The 16,201-nt window shown below is 33.5% G+C and overlaps 1 protein-coding gene across 3 annotated transcripts in view; it reads left to right on the forward strand.

The window, feature by feature from the left end:
- Nucleotides 1-16,201, forward strand: part of RFX3 (regulatory factor X3) — a 260,761-nt gene that overhangs the window by 111,634 nt on the left and 132,926 nt on the right. For all 3 annotated transcript variants that reach the window (XM_015594543.2, XM_025051406.1, XM_025051407.1), the window contains exon 2: nt 1,809-1,933. In XM_015594543.2, the coding sequence (XP_015450029.1) occupies nt 1,817-1,933 (117 nt within the window). In that variant the 5' untranslated portion in view covers nt 1,809-1,816. The remainder of the gene's footprint in view (nt 1-1,808; nt 1,934-16,201) is intronic.

Genomic DNA, 16,201 nt, shown 5'->3' on the forward strand with positions numbered 1-16,201 from the left:
AAAGGGTGTGTGTGTCTTTGCATGTATGTATGTGTCTGTGTGGGTTTGGAAATCAATGCTACGCTTTTTTAAAATTAGCCACCATTTGGGAGATTTCACATAAAAATCTGAATTTTCATCTTCTTTTGAGATTGGAACTGGCAGCTACAGTTTATTCTTCCTACAAATGCATAATTTCCTGGAGCTGAACAATAGCTGACCCAAATAAATGGGACGGTAGCCACAGTCTCCACTACATTCCTTCTATTTAAGCCCCTAGGCACCTTTACTCTGTGTACCTGAGTTTCCTCATTATAAATGGAGATTATAATCATACAAACCACATTGAGTTGTTACATGGATTACTTTATTTATAAATTAATATTTAAAGAATTTAGAAGAGTCCTTAGCACATGTGAAACAATCAGTGTTAGCTGTTATCTGATATACCTTTTACACGTGATGAGGTTTATTGTGCTGCTTTAGGGTTTTGAGTAACAGAAGAATAAGAACAATCATCTAAAGTGATGCCAATGTCAAGGTCTAAAAGAAAAATAACCACAGATTCAAAGTGAAGAGGCAGAGTCTTGTGTCTGCTCCTGTCACCTTGAGCCGGTCTCAAACTCTCTGAGCTTTAGTTTCTTCATTTATAAAATACGAAGAGAAGATTAGATATCTTCAGAGGTACATTTCTAAAATTCAATGAGATGATAGAAAAGGTTTGGGGGGAAAATTGGGAGAGGTCACACTGTAACAAAAGATGCTGAGAGGGGTTAATTTTCTACTTGAAAGAACTGAATATGCTTTCAGAATTTTCTTAGGAAAAATTAATGTTCACCATACCATTCACAGATTTGAACCATAATGCAGTATTTTTCTTAAGCTACCAATTAAATACTGTTTTTATCCCCAGTAAAGAAAATTAGAATTCTGGTCCCTGCTCAATTGCAAAGAAATTAATATTTATTCTATTGACTATATAAGTAGCAAAAGGGAATGTCAAGACCAGGAGGTCTGAGAAACCACACTTGTTAGAGGACATGCTACAAAATTTAATCCTGTGTTAGTGGGTTAGGCACACAAGAACTGAAAAATGTGCTGTGTTGAATTGTGAATGACAAAAGATAATATTTTATGTCTTCCTTTAAAAGTTTTGTTTCCTCTCCATCTTTCAAAATATTAAACATTATTGATATTTGGCTATCTTCGTGTAAGAATATCACTGAACTTTGATTTTATTACTGTGTCATACCACAGAAGGAGAAAATTAGCTTGATCCTTTGGATAAGTTTAGGATATATCAATTGGTATTTGGATATATATTAATTTTTGTAGATCAGCGATTAGTTGGAAAGGACCTTAGAAAGAATTTATTCTAAATTGTACACCTATAGTGACATCCTAATAGTCTATAAAAGTGTCTAGAAAGTATAGTTTATGATATGTTTGCGTCCAGTTAATGTTCGAATTCTGAGAATTGAGTATTTGGACATAATTTTGGGCTATAATTTATAATGTGCTTGAAACAGTTTGTAACAGATGAGAACTATGGAAGGTAGATTTCAATCAAGTTCAACCTTTATAGCCTGAGGATAATAAAAGGTACTAATGGGAATTTTTTAAAATGTGGATTAATAATTTTCTGTATTTTAAAAGTGGTCAAAATGGCTATAAATATGCATGGGATATCATGATGGTATGCTGGGATAAGAGGTATTCTGAGATTTGAAAGTTAGTCTCAGTATTAGATATTAAGAACAAATGCAGCGCTGCTGCCAGTCATGCAAAGGGAGCATTTTAACCTTTATTTCTATTTTAATATATTTCAGAGACCATCATGCAGACATCAGAGACCGGGTCGGACACAGGTTCGACAGTGACTTTACAGACATCTGTGGCTAGTCAAGCAGCAGTGCCTACACAGGTGGTACAGCAAGTACCAGTACAACAACAGGTAAGGAGCGGCTATTCTCAGAGAGGACACTGTGCCTTTCATTATACTGACTCTTCAATACAGCTGTGTCCAAAAATGATTTGGATTATACTTTCTGGCACAATGGATGCTAAGATAGGCCTAGTTCAGTTCTTAGGTTAATTCAGCAAATATTTCTTTAGCATTTCCTAGATGTGCCAAGTTCTTTCTGTATTAGCCTATAGGGATGCAAAGATAAATACTCAAACTGTAATCCCTACTCTGAAAGAGCCTCTTAACTCTTAAAAAGAGCATTTGTTTATAATTTGATCACCCTAAGTAGGTTTTCTCCTACTCTTCTCCCCTCCCTATTCTTTATCACAACTTACTATTTCTTTCATACTGAAATGTCAGCAGTCATATTTTTATATAGTTGGCTCACAGTAGTACTTAATAAAGAGAAGATGGATTTAACTTACAAGCAGAGATTTTGCCTTTGTGATATTTTAGAAAGAGCCTGGGACTTATGGTGACTGATAAATACTGTTTAATGAAAATTAAATTAAAGGTCTGGAGAGCTGAGTCTTCCCATTTTAAAAAATTGAGAATGAATTTCTCATCACATTTACTACAGGGCTTATTCATACTCAACACTTGGCTTGTTTTGGAAAGATACTGACAAAATAATGCTATTCATGCCAGCTAATAGTTCTGTATGTAGATCGTGAATGCATTGGCCTGTCATTTCTTCTAAAGCGTGGAGAGAAAATAAGTGAGAAAGATCATGTCATAAAACATTATCTTGAGACTTAAGATTTGCCTGTAATTTCTTAGTATTCAGGAGAATCTTTAGCAAATGTCGCTTTTACAATTATAAGTAAGGAGAGGGATATCTTTTCTTAAATGGTAGAGGGACTCAAGGTTATATTCTTCTTGGGAGATAGAAGTGGGCTGGGCAGGGAGAGTGTTAGAATTATGCAAGGTCTTTGATTCTCAGGGTAGGCAAAGACATCTGAAGTGATTTTTAAAAAAAATTGTAGCACATTCCTTTTTCTCGTCTCTGCCATGCACACATATACACACACACACACAAACACACACATACACACTCGTACTTCCAGTTTATTAAGTTGAACTATATGCAGTTGTGATCCACAAAATTAACAATTTCATATGTTTTAATCTATTAGTTATGTTTCTTATTCTTTCTCTCTTTTTTACCATTAAAAATGAGTCTTTCCAAAATGATTTTTAAAGGTATTATCGATGTCATCACCAATTTCAAGACTAAACATTATTCATAAAAGGTTATAATCCAAAGAGCAAATAGAGAACAATTAGCACAGTGTTATATATAGTTTTAGAAAGATAACAAACTATCAATATTAAGCAAATGTTGAATAGTTGCACTCATTCTGGTTTGGTTTTTTGTCTCATTTATGGAAGAAGGATGGCCTTGGACTTGACTATCTCTAACAACACTGTGATGAAGATTGTGTTCCTATCTCCAGAAGGTGCCCCCCTGAGGCATATCTGTAATATCCATATCTGGCCCTCTCCTGGACTATCTTTTCATTCTTCCTCTCTCCCTCCCTCTCTTTTTAAAAAACTTTTTATTGAATTTAGATATCAAAAGATAATCACTATAGGTCTTATCTAGTGTATATAATTAGCCTAAAAAGTCAAATAGTTCAGCAGATTTGTTATTTAAAAAAAAGCAGCCCTCAACCTCCCTCTACTTCCATGAACACCTTATCAAAGGCAACAACTTTTGCCTCTTTTTACCTATTTTGATATTTACCTCCATGTCTCCAAAACTAATAGTTATTTTTAATGTTTGTTAATTTTTTTTAGCTTTAAGCATTCTTATCATGCTCCTCTTTTCTGGTGCCTACCACACCATACACACCCTCCCCCTAACACATATACATACCCTTTCCGTCCCCTAGGCCTCTGTTAATCCTGGTTGAACTATATGCAGTTTTTGATCTACAGCAACCACAATTTCATACATTTTAGCCTAATAGTTCTGTTTTAATTTTGGTATATCATTACTCAGTGTATGTGTGTATGTGTGTATATATATATATATATATAGAGAGAGAGAGAGAGAGAGAGAGAGAAATATAAATTCTATTCAAATCTAGCCATGTAGTAAGCTGTGATTATCTTCCTTTCTTGGAAAACTCACTTTCCCTGGATTTAATGACCATATGTTTTCTTAACGAAGCCTCTCAGAGCTTCAGTCTGGATTGATTGTCCTTTGCTCAGCTCCCATACTAGGATCTCCTTTTTCCATCAGCTGGATTTTTTTTTTTTTTTTTTCCTTTCCTGTTTCCTGAATCAATGTTTTAAACTCTTTCTGGATTTGCCTTGAGCACAACTTCCAGTAACTTCCTAAGCAATAACAAATGTTAGAGCTTTTATGTGTCTGAGAGCAAATATATTTATCTTTACAGTTGTTTGGTAGTTGATGGGTACAGAATTTTGGGTCGGAAATAATTTTCTTCAGAATTTTGAAAGGATTACTCCATTGTCTTCTGGTTTACATGACTGCTATGGAAAAGTCAAACACCATTCTGATTTCTGATCCTTTATATGTGTTCTATGTGATTATTTTTTTCTCTCCGAAAGTTTATAGACTGTTGGAAATCCCAGTTTCTTGAAATTCATGGTGATATGTCTTGATATGGGCCTATTTTCATACATTGTATTGGAACCTTGGTGGTCCTTTTCAATCTGGACCTTCATGTTCTTCAGTTCTTCAATTTTTCTTCAATTTTTCATTTATAATTACCTCCACTCTTCTTTCTCCTTTTTTACTTTTTGGACTTTCTCATTCTACTTTCAGTTTGATCTTCCAGCCTATCTATTACTTTTCTATCATAATTGTAATTTTCAAGAGCTTTTAAAAACTTTCCTCTATGTTCCTTTTTCATAACATCATATTTCATTTCCCAATTATAATATATTTTTATCTCTCTCTAAAGATATTAATTATTTTAAGTTGTTAAAATTTTTCTCTCTTTATATAGTCTATTTCTTTCAAGCTCCTTTTGTTGTTTATGTTTCATTTTAGAAGTTTTTCTCAGATGTCTGGTAATCTTTGGGTGTTTATTCATATTTAAAATTGTGGGGATAAAAGGCTAGTTTGAATGCATGAGTGGATCTTGTTGACTTCAATATAGGGTCATATTCTGGGCTTTTTAACTGGAGACCCTCTGATATCACTATCTTTGTTTTTCTTCTTGAGCTAGTTTTATTATTAAAGAAGACATTTCCAGCTTCATGCTTAGCAGGTGGACTCTGGGCTTGTGGATGCTAAGCAGGCAAAGGGAATTGGGTGTTTCTTGCACTAATTCATTTAATACGTCTCTTTTTCACATGGTATCATTTGTGTGTGGTCTTCCTCGGTGCAGACATTAAATAAAAGCATAAACTTCCAAACTTTCACCCAAGTCATGGAGGACCAGTCACCTCCCTGCATGGAGTTGATAGAGGGGGTCTGTTTGGTTCTTAAATAGAGTCACTTTTTATATTAGTTGCATGTATTAAAAACCAAAAGTTAAATTGCTGTCAGAAGTGGAAAATCAGTATCATCAGCCATAAAAAGAAGTTTATACTTACACACACATTGTTCATGTCCTCATAAAAAATATTCTCGTGTACACATGGACCACACTTTGGAAAACATTGCACTGTGCTGTGCGGGTCATTCCCAACAGGCATATTTTTCAATTCCTCAAGTTTTCTCTTTCTTCTTGGACATTGTAGGCAGGTGATACCTTATGTCCCCTCACACCAAGCAAAGAAAGGGAGAACTCTTATTTTCTTTATGTCAACTAAATGTTTTTCTCTTCTGTAATTTATTTTTTTCTAGTACAGTGTTATGTTTGAAGCTCTGTGTTGAATTCTAATGGCGTCTTTCTGGATGTAAATTGTCTATAACTGATAAGATTAGTGCTATAGTAATTGTTTATTGCTCTAACATGTCTATAATCTTTGTATTGTTAATGTTCTGATGTCATCTTGAGTTTTCAAACTGGATACCTTTAAAAGCTTCTAGCTTTTATCACCAACCCATGATTATTATTGAAATCATGTCATTGATGTCAAGGTAGTTTACTTCTATTGATTCAACTTTAATTGGGTCCTTGCTTTGGCAAAATAGACATTAAGAGAAAGCTTACAGCTGAAATTTTTAATGATGAGATATGTAATATATGTATTGGAAAGTTGAGAAACCAGAAAATTTTAAGATCCTACTATATTGTTCTGTTTCTTCAAAGCCCTAAGGGTTCTAATTTAGTATAATAAGTACCAAATAAAATGTTGAGTCTAAAATTATTTCTGTGTTTTTTTTATTTATTTTATATAATCTCAAGAACCAACTTGTCACCTTTCCTAGTTCAAGAGTGGAAAATTCTGAGCAAAGATTACAAGGTCTTGTTATATAATATAATACTTTATCAAATTTCCTATCTTTAGTATTTTTTCATTATTTCACAAAACACCATAGAGTTTTAGCTTCCAAATACTGCCATTGTTGCCCTATTCAATAAAATCTAAAAAAATATTCAAGTTCAGTATCTTGATTAAAAACTAAAATTTTGAAATTAGTCATCCTATCATTTCTATAAGAAGATTTTCCTGTCCAATGGGTCACTATAGACTTTGACTAGAAAAGAGCTCTTCTCCCTTTCCCTTCCCCTGCCTTTAGTGATTTGTTAGTTTGTTGTAGATTATCCTTCAGACTGATCATTTTATGTGTAAATATTAGAGGTCTTCTGATCCTACTTGCCCTAGAACTGGATTAAAAATCCAGGAGAGGAAAAAAGGGAAATGCTTTTTTATTATTCCATTCTCTCCCATAGCTGGCCAGTTTAGTTTCTTTTTAAGGTATAACTTAGACAAAAGTCAGAATTTTTATTTCTTGTTTTAATCTTGGGCTCCAGGTATTCCACAAATGCTACTGACAGTGAAAATAATTTCTAAACTACCTTGAAAAAGGCTCCAAGACTTTTTTCTCTCTCTCAAGTTTTTTCTCTCTCTCAAGTTTTTTCTCTCTCTCAAGTTTTTTTCTCTCTCTCAAGAATTTTTTCTCTCTCTCAAGTTTCTCGGTTTTAATTGCTTTCCAAACTACGGTTTCTCCTCTCTCTACTGTCTCTGCCTATCTTCCCCTTTCCTTGCAAAGTGGCACACATTTTTTCTTTCAACCTGGGCTAGTGTGTTGTCTCTATATTGCTTCTTCTAAGCGTAATGTCCCAGGCACGGTAGAACCCTGGGTTGAGGAGGTTCTTTTAAAATCCAAAGAAAGATTTTTTTATAGAAGCTGGCAACTTTGTTCAAATTCTTTTATTATCAGAAATTGTGGTCTTTATCTTTTTCTGTGCAGGGACTTCATCTGTTTCTAGTGAGTCTTTGGTATCTTATTGGAACATCAAAACTTCTTAATGTGATTAAAGCTCATTTCAAGATTGTATTCAGATAAGAACCTTTGTTTTTATATAAATCACCTATCTAGGCAGTGACTCTTTGTTTATAATGTGAATTATCAAAATGAATGGAATAGTTATGTGGTTATGTTATTTCTTTTTGATTAATATCAGTCTATAACATAGTCAGCATTTCCTCATAAGTTATAGTACATCCTGGAGAGTGAGCTTATTATCCCTGTGGTCAAAAGGATAAGTGACAGTTTTTTGGGGAAAGAAATCCAACCAGAATTGTCAATTAGGTTCTAAGCAAAGGGCAGTCTTCAAGAAGGGTAAATGTTAAATGAATCTTCTCTAATAGATCATAGAATATCTTTAAAATGATGCCTTAATGCCTTAACCTTTAGGAAATAGATTTTAGGAGTTGAACTTTGATATGACTACTCCTTGAACTTTGATATGACTACTCCTGAGATACACACATTCGACCACGACTTCTGCAGTGGGTCATTTCTGTTCTCACTTCTGTTTGCCATATTCCCGTGATGTAGTATACCAGAAAGAAATCCTGATAATTGGTAATATACCCATGAAAAAGTTATTTTGGTGTAAGCAATGGACAGTGATTAAGGAAAAAAAAAAGATTTCCTATAGTATGTTAAACCCATAACAGAATATTCTATTGGATCAAAATTTGAACATATTATCTTAAAAGGGTCCCTTTGCTAGTTTGGAGAGCTAAGTGTGAGGTAGTACACTCTGTCATTCTTGTGTTCATCTTTCCTTTCTGTTCAGGGTCAAGAGGTTTGCTTTCTGAGCATCCTAGCTTTGATGGACATGAATAGAATTCCTTTCATTTGAGACCATTATCTCATATAATCAACAGAAACAAAGACATTTCTCTCTGGTTTTCTCTTCCTTGGGGCTTGATTCCCATTGGCTTGGTTTCCTAAGGGGACAGTGTTCTTATAATTAAGACCGTGGCAGACATTCTAAAAGATGTGGTTACATTTTTAAATGAATTTCAGTTGAAAGTCTTTTTGTAAAAATAACAAAAGACAATGATTTTAGTTCTTGAAGAGCATAATTACTTTTAGAATGAGAAATACTAATTTTTCAAATCCTATGTAAAAAATAAGATGTTTCAGAGGAATATGCTGATTTACAATTGAAATAAAATTTGCTGTACCAATCCAATATGTTGGTCCTTTAGTTGACTATCTCTACTGAATATTTGTGAAAATAAGAGCTCTACTATTTAAATAGTTGAGTAGTCATATTCTTTGAATTTGTTAAGTGACTTTAAAAATATTTTCTCATTTGGAGTTAGATCACTGTGATCAGTTTAGTATAACATATTTTAAGAGGTATTTGCCAGGCACTGTATTAAATGCTAGGGTTTCAAAGGTAATTTGACATGGTACCTGATCATAGGAAGATAACTTTTGAAGGAGATATTGTTATAGAATGGATACAAAGTACCTTAGGAGTAAAGACGGAGATTGTTCTTGGGAATAAGGGTTAGTAATGTCATCCCCAAGGATATGACTTTTGAGTTGTATGCCAAAGGAGAAGTTGGAGTTGAGAAGGAAAACAAACTGGAAGAGAGAACAGTGTTGTGGGAGATTTGGTCAGATAATCCATTTGTGATATCTTTACGTATGTCCCTTCCCTAGTACAGTTATACTTTTTCCTCTTCAGCCAACATATTTATGTATGTATTCCCCTGCTGCCAGTTTTCTTGACAGAGACATCTACACTTGTCTGTTACATTTCCCTTTTGTCCAACTACTTCTTATTCCATGAAATTTGGATGCTACCCATACAATTATAGATACTGTGAACTCTGCTCAGTGCAAAATCTAACGGTATTCCTTAGGATCTTTCTGGGTTTTTCTTCAACACTTGATATTGTTGACTATCATATATTTCTCTTCTTCCATGGATTGTGGGCTTCTCCTTTTATTTCTTTGAGGACTACTTCATCAAAGAAAACAGGTTTTGAAGAGGTTGAACGTGAGATTTACAGTTAGAAGGTATGAATTCAAATTCCAGCCCTGGCTCTTTCTACTTATGTGACTTTAAATGAATTATTAACCTTTCTGATGTTCAATTTCCTCATGTATCAAATAGGAACAATAATTTTTAGTTTATACTTAGCTACAAATATGAAATAGTTTAGGATAGTACCTGGTATATAATAAATTAATAAATTTATTATTTCACTATTATTATTTTGATTGTTATATTATTAGTAGTAGTTGTACTAATATTATCTGACTCCTCTAATATTGGGAGTTTTTGATCTTTAATATAAGATTTGGCCTGTGGTCTTCTGTTTTTGCACTCACTCTCAAATAACTCATCTTCTGTAGCCATTATAGTCTTAGAAAAGGTTGCTTCCATTTTCTTTACTAAGCAAAAACCTCTGGTTCTTCCTTGTATTGCTCTGGATTGTGAGTTATGGAGGCTCAGGCTCTGGATCAGAATGCACACTAACTTGGTCTGACCTCAAGGGGCAGTATTGGTTTTCTCTATCCTGGATAGGCACTTTGTGCTATCACCATAGTGATTAGAGAAAATGCCAGATTTCTCAATAAAGATCAGGAATACCTCCAGTATTTTATTTAGATAATGAAATAAAATAATTTTGGATCAAGTGTGATGTTGGGGTAGGATATAAGATTTTAGGAAGTTAAGGTGAGAATAATATATTAATAGCTTAGCTAGCCTGATTGGAATTTGGACTTCTAGTTAGAAGAGACTTAAACTATTTCATTTAATTTAACTATTCCAAAGCACCTCCACCACTGAATTGAAGAAAATGTTCTTCTTCTCAATCACTTAGTTGTATTGACTTATTTTAGTTGATTCCATAATTTCATTCTTAGAGATATGTTTCCTATGAATATCTGATTTGTTTATCACACTATCAGTTTCAACATCTGTACTTTTTTTGCTTAGAAAGTTCAATTTGTCCTATAAAACATTTAACATGAGTAGAAAGTAGAAAACTTTAGGATAACTGGTACTTCTGTTTATATATAATTTCAATAAGTTGGAACATAATTTAAACAGAGTACCTGCCCTCTTTGCCTAAGCAAATCACAGGAATTCTTTAGCTGTGCTGTAAATACACTCTCAGTATAATCTCAATTTTTAGCTGCCTGTTTGCCATCAGTATCTGAAAGAAAGCGAAACTTAAGGTTCAAATAAGAATTGTTATTTATCGTCTGAGCTGATCGAGGAAGTCTTTCTAGGGGAAATGACTTTTAAGCTAAGATTTGAAGAATAGAGGTAACCAGTATGGGAATAAAAGGAAGTACTTTCTGAAGGATGTGTGTGTGCATGCATGCCTGTGTGAAAACCTGGCGTGACAGAGAAACTGGTGGATTTGTGAAACTGACACAGAGTCAAAATGGCTGGAGGAGAGAATGAGAGGGATGAGTGGTGAAAGATGAAACGGCTTCTTCATGTTAAGTGGCTACTGGTCAGGCAACATAAGGTATTAAGTTTTCAATAAAAACTCTCATTTTGAAGTCCACTATTTTTGGCCAGAAATCCAGTTGAAGCAACGAATCATAATAATAGTGGCTGCCATCTTCAGAGCACCTATAGTGTGCCATTTTCCTGTGTTGACGTTTGGCTTATTATTTCTTAATGTTATAACAACCTGCGAAGACTATAAATTATTTTATGGGCTAGGAAATTGGAGCTCAAAGAATTTAAATTACTAGCTTTTTATAATAGTCATTTGGCCTTGACAGCCTGTGCTTATATTTGAGGAGTATACCCTGAGGCAATAATTACAAAATGTACATGTGTGGAGTTGATATTGCATTACTTTTGAGAGTGGGACCTATTTGTATTATCTGTTTAAAAGACTTTTTTTCAAAGTCTTCTTTCACGGTACCAGTAAATGCTGGACAAATAGTAGGTGCTCCATATGTATTGAAGGGATATACTAAATAATAAAAAACTGAGCTCTGACTGAATTATCCTGTTTATGTAGTAGAGAGGACTTGGTGGACCTTGGAGTTTGTCCACTTAGCTTTCTCTTACCCTTGACAGCAGCTCCTGAGATACTTTTGTGGAACCTTTAGGGATATATAGAACGCAGTTTGAGAATCACCTCTCTTGGACTTTTTTGTAGCAAAAAGAATTGTTCATCAAAATTCTTCAAGCTTGATACCTGTACCAAACCAGCATATCAGAATTAATTCCGTGAACACTTAACATATATCTTTTCTATTCCTGAAAAATGATCATTTTGTCCTTCTTTTTATCCAGGGCTGATAATTAGAAATAAACACACATGTAATGCCTCTTTTTTTTTCTTTAAAGACTTGTTGACATCCGTCAAAGTTATTTCAGCAGAGAATTTGATGGTTCATTTTCATTACATACAGCTCTTGTTAGCCAATAGACTTCCTATTTAGAGCAAAAGAGCTACCTTCTTTGTCCTGGCTGACTAATAGTTCAGTGCTAATAGTAAACCTGATGTTTAAACTAATATACCTTTTTTCAGCCATCATCTTTCTTTTTAGGCAAGAGTCAAGCCCAAGTCTTTTGGCTTCGGAGCCTGAGCTCTTAAGTTCTACCCTACAGAGGTAAAGCAGTCAGATGAATTGTAATGAGATAAACTATTAAATAATTAAGTGCATTGACATAGAAGTACTAAACATGGCAGTCCCATGGCAAAGAACATAATATATTTTCTTTCAAGAAAGATTAATTTTAGCTTTGTGAGTCACAAGGCGTTTTTTGAGAATTTCCACAAGAAAAAGTAGTGAAGCAAACAAGAGCATGTAGAATATTTGAGTAAAATAACTAGCAAATAAAAACTTATGAACCTTGAATTTCTTGAAGCCTCTTCTGAACTCAGGCCCTAAATATGAGCATCAGCAAATATAAAGCCTTTTTTTTAAAAAAAAATGGAAAAATTATAAACATACTAAAATGTTATCATTCATATAATCTGGGGAAAGGATATCTGAGACTGTATTGTATAACTCTTGCAACTTTTCTAGAAGTCTGAAATTATATAAAAAGAAAAAACATTTAAAAGTAAATAATCTTACCAATTTAAGTTTGTTAACTTGAGCTTAATAACCCTAATATGTGTTCAATAGATTTGGGTACTTACTTATTATTATATCTTTAAATAAATAAAACCTGAAAGTTGCCTTATACTAAGCCACAAGAGTTCCTCAAAAAAGTATCCCAAATTTAAATTTCTTTTGTTTCACCTCAGCAAATCAAAAGTTAAAAAGAAGGAAAGAAAAATGTCCAGAGAAAATCAGTTTTGAGATTGTTGTGTAGTTCTCTCCTCATTCCCCATTAACTCTCCAGTCTTGATAATTATTATCAAGATAATGAATGAATGAATGAATGAATAATAAACCTGAATAACACATAAAGCAAACAATAAAAAATTGGTGACACATTTAAGACTCCTTTAAAAACATAGATGTGTATAATAAATTGGGGACCACTAAACATTGGTTGCTAGAAATTGCAAACTAAATTATTCTCAAGAAAAAAAGACAGAAGTATCAGAAATTAGGTATTATACTCAACAAAGATCATTAGCCAATTTGTGGCTTTGATTTTTGTTTTAATTAATAGCAATATATATCCGATAGCATAATGGCCCAGACAATCATTACCATCCCAGCCTCTGAGGAAAACCAGATTTATCCACCAATTGAATAGAATTCTTTAAAAAGTTAAACTCATCCAAATTTTTTTTATAATCAACATATTAATTATCAAATGGTGGAGGAGGTATAATATAGATTTTTTTATTAAATAAAAAGGTATAATATTTTTGTAAAGTGATAGTAAATAAGTAAATTTTACTTTGAATGAACCTAATTTTAGTTCCCAGTAATAATTTTTCTGAATTCTTATAAGACTGACCAGACCATTGAGTACTGCCCTGTTTATGACCCTTGATAACAATTATTCTAAGCGAAGCCTTTTTACAAATAAGTTTGTCATTTTTATTATGGTTATTTTCAAGGCTTTACCTTGACATTGAAGTTCACTAAGGTGTTTGTCGCCTGTGGTTTACTGATCTGGTAAACAGTTATAAATTTAAAAGTCATGATTACTCTTAATTTTTTCCCAGAAGTTTCACAAATATATTGCATAGAAACTGAGTGTTTCTTCAGTTATTTTAAATAGATATTAAAAATATATATTAAAGTAAAAGAGGATCAGAGAAGTTGAGGAACTCTGTATAGGAAAAAAATATGACCTAGAGAAGCTACCTAGTGTGATAAACAAAACCCATACTCTTTAAATAATCAATACAAACATAGATTACTAACAATGCTAATAGATCTCAGCAGACATTTTATTTCACATATAGAAAATGTTCTTAATGTTTAGCTTAAATTATATCATACCTATATTTTGGTTGGCAGCACTTCAAATACTTTTTTTTAAAGAATACATTTTTTTTCTCCTCTTGCTCCTATGAAGCAGTGGTAATATTTCCCTAAATATTAGAAATGTGGGTGGGCTAAAGGTATAGTGACTCGAATTTGGTTTAAGTAGTGTGAGTGAGCTGGAATGCCAAGTTTGCCACTTTACAGGATATATGGTATTGAGCAAGTTACTTTAACCTCACTGTCTTTCAGTTTCCATAACTGCATTATGGGAGCCCATTTGGCAAACATTAATTAAGCATCAGTTATTTTGCCAGGAACTATGCTTGCTAAGATATGGAATATAAAGCACTTTAAGGTTAGGTCAAAGAGACTGACAGATGGCACTGAGAATGATAATACCTGGAGTGTGTGTGTGTGTGTGTATGAAGCTGTAGGAACAAAGAAGAATACATAATTGTGTGTGTATGAAGCTGTAGGAACAAAGAAGAATACTTACCAAATTGGAATTGTCAATGTTTTTGAATGTTAACATGTTAATAAGTTACGTAGTGGTACCTTATTGTGGTTTTAACTTGCATTTCTCTGATGACTAATGATGTTGAGCATCTTATGTGCTTATTGGCCATCTATATTTTTGCCTATTTATAGTTTATTCTTCCATTTCTACTTTCATTTAAACCAATAAATACCTAATATGTGTCCAATTAAATAGATTTCTAAAACACACTTAAATGAGTTCAAGTAATTTTTTTTTTTTTATTTTAAGTTAAAACAAAAGAGGATAAGAGAAGAGAAAATTTAATCATGATAAATTAACTTTGGTCAGGTTATATGTACTTGGTAAAAAAAGAAACAAATAGAATTATACACAAAATGATGAGTTGATTTATTTAATTTTAAAAATTCTCTTCAGCTTGTATTGAAAAACCTCAGAATTTCTGAGTAGACGCTAATTCAAATCAATTTAATAATCAGAGTGGTTGCAGTGTGTTATGGACAGACAGCTGGACAAGACAAATGAGCTATAGCATGGGAGGTCCTACTCACTGAGACTCAGAATCAGGGTAAAGTGGGAGACACATACAGCTCATCCTGACACAGTTTTGATCATGAGAGTGTTATAATATTAAATTGTAGTAGCACAGAGGGAACTACCCTTCATTCTTACTGGGAATCAATGGCATTCAAGGTGAGAATAACAGCTTTGGTTACAGCTTTGCTGAGAGATTAATAGTAATCTTAAATCTGCAGAATTTTCTATTTGGCTGTAAGATTTCCAAGATTTAGGTAATAGTTTAAGTGACTCTCTATAGAGAACATGAATAAGTGTTAGTCGCTGAAGCTCATTCCTTGGATTATAGAGATTAATGATTAGAATACACATGCTGCAAATACTGTGAATAATATTTATGGTATAAATAACTTTTTTCTAATTTTGTTCATGGACCTTGTATCATCACTACCATGATAAATTACATAATTGTTGTTAATGCTAATTCAAAGACTGTGGAGCTGAAAGAGATCTTAAAGGTCATCTGGTCCCATGTTTTTTAACCTTTATTTTTACTCGAGCTGCTTCTACCTTTTCACTATTGTGAATAGAACTTATATGAACATGGGAGTATCTCTTTGAATATCTGTTTTCAGTTCTTGTGGGTATATACCCAGGAATGAATTCATGGATCATATGGTATATCCTATTTTAAGCCACACTGTTTTCCTTAGTGGCCACACCATTTTACAACCCTACCAATAGTACACAAGGGTTCCAATTTCTCCACATCCTCATCAATAATTATTATTTTCTCTTTTTTATAGTAGCCATCCTAGTAAGTTCAAGGTAGTACCTGTATTTGTAAAAATCAGTTTCTTTTTTTCTCTCCTCCTAGTCTTCCTCCTCTGCCTCCCCCTCCTTTACATCTCTCCACCTACTCCTCTCTCCTCTTACTCCTGTCTCCTCTCTCATTCTCTCTCTCTCTCTCAACGTCTCTCTCTCTTTTCCCCATCTCCCTCCCTTCCTCTTTTCTCCTCCTCCTTCACAAACAGGTCTATATGTAAAACTGATATTTGCAGAGCTGCTTTGAAGAAATGGGACTGGGAAACCTATAGCTTCGCCTCCTCCCCACCCCCCCCTTCCCTGCCCTACCTTATTCCTGAAGCAGCGAGGAGGAGAACAAAAGAGAAAATAAGGATCTATTTTGACTTTTTACTTTAAGGCTGAGAAAACTGAGGCCCAGAAAAATGAAGTGACTTTGCCATAGCCACACAGAAAATTAAGACTAGAATTCCTTACTCTCTATTTAATAGAGAATTCTGAAACTATATAGGAGCCAAAGAAATCTTGAGAGATCTCTTATAGTTTTTCCTGAGTAAGATTATGAATTAGCTTTTTCAGAGTTTTCTATTCTGTAGCTCAGTAATTTCTGAAGTGTGGAATTTGTGTATCCCATTGGAATGTGAAGTGATTTTAAGTGGTC

Source organism: Pteropus alecto, unplaced genomic scaffold (genome assembly GCF_000325575.1).
Source record: "Pteropus alecto unplaced genomic scaffold, ASM32557v1 scaffold95, whole genome shotgun sequence".
Lineage (NCBI taxonomy): Eukaryota > Metazoa > Chordata > Mammalia > Chiroptera > Pteropodidae > Pteropus > Pteropus alecto.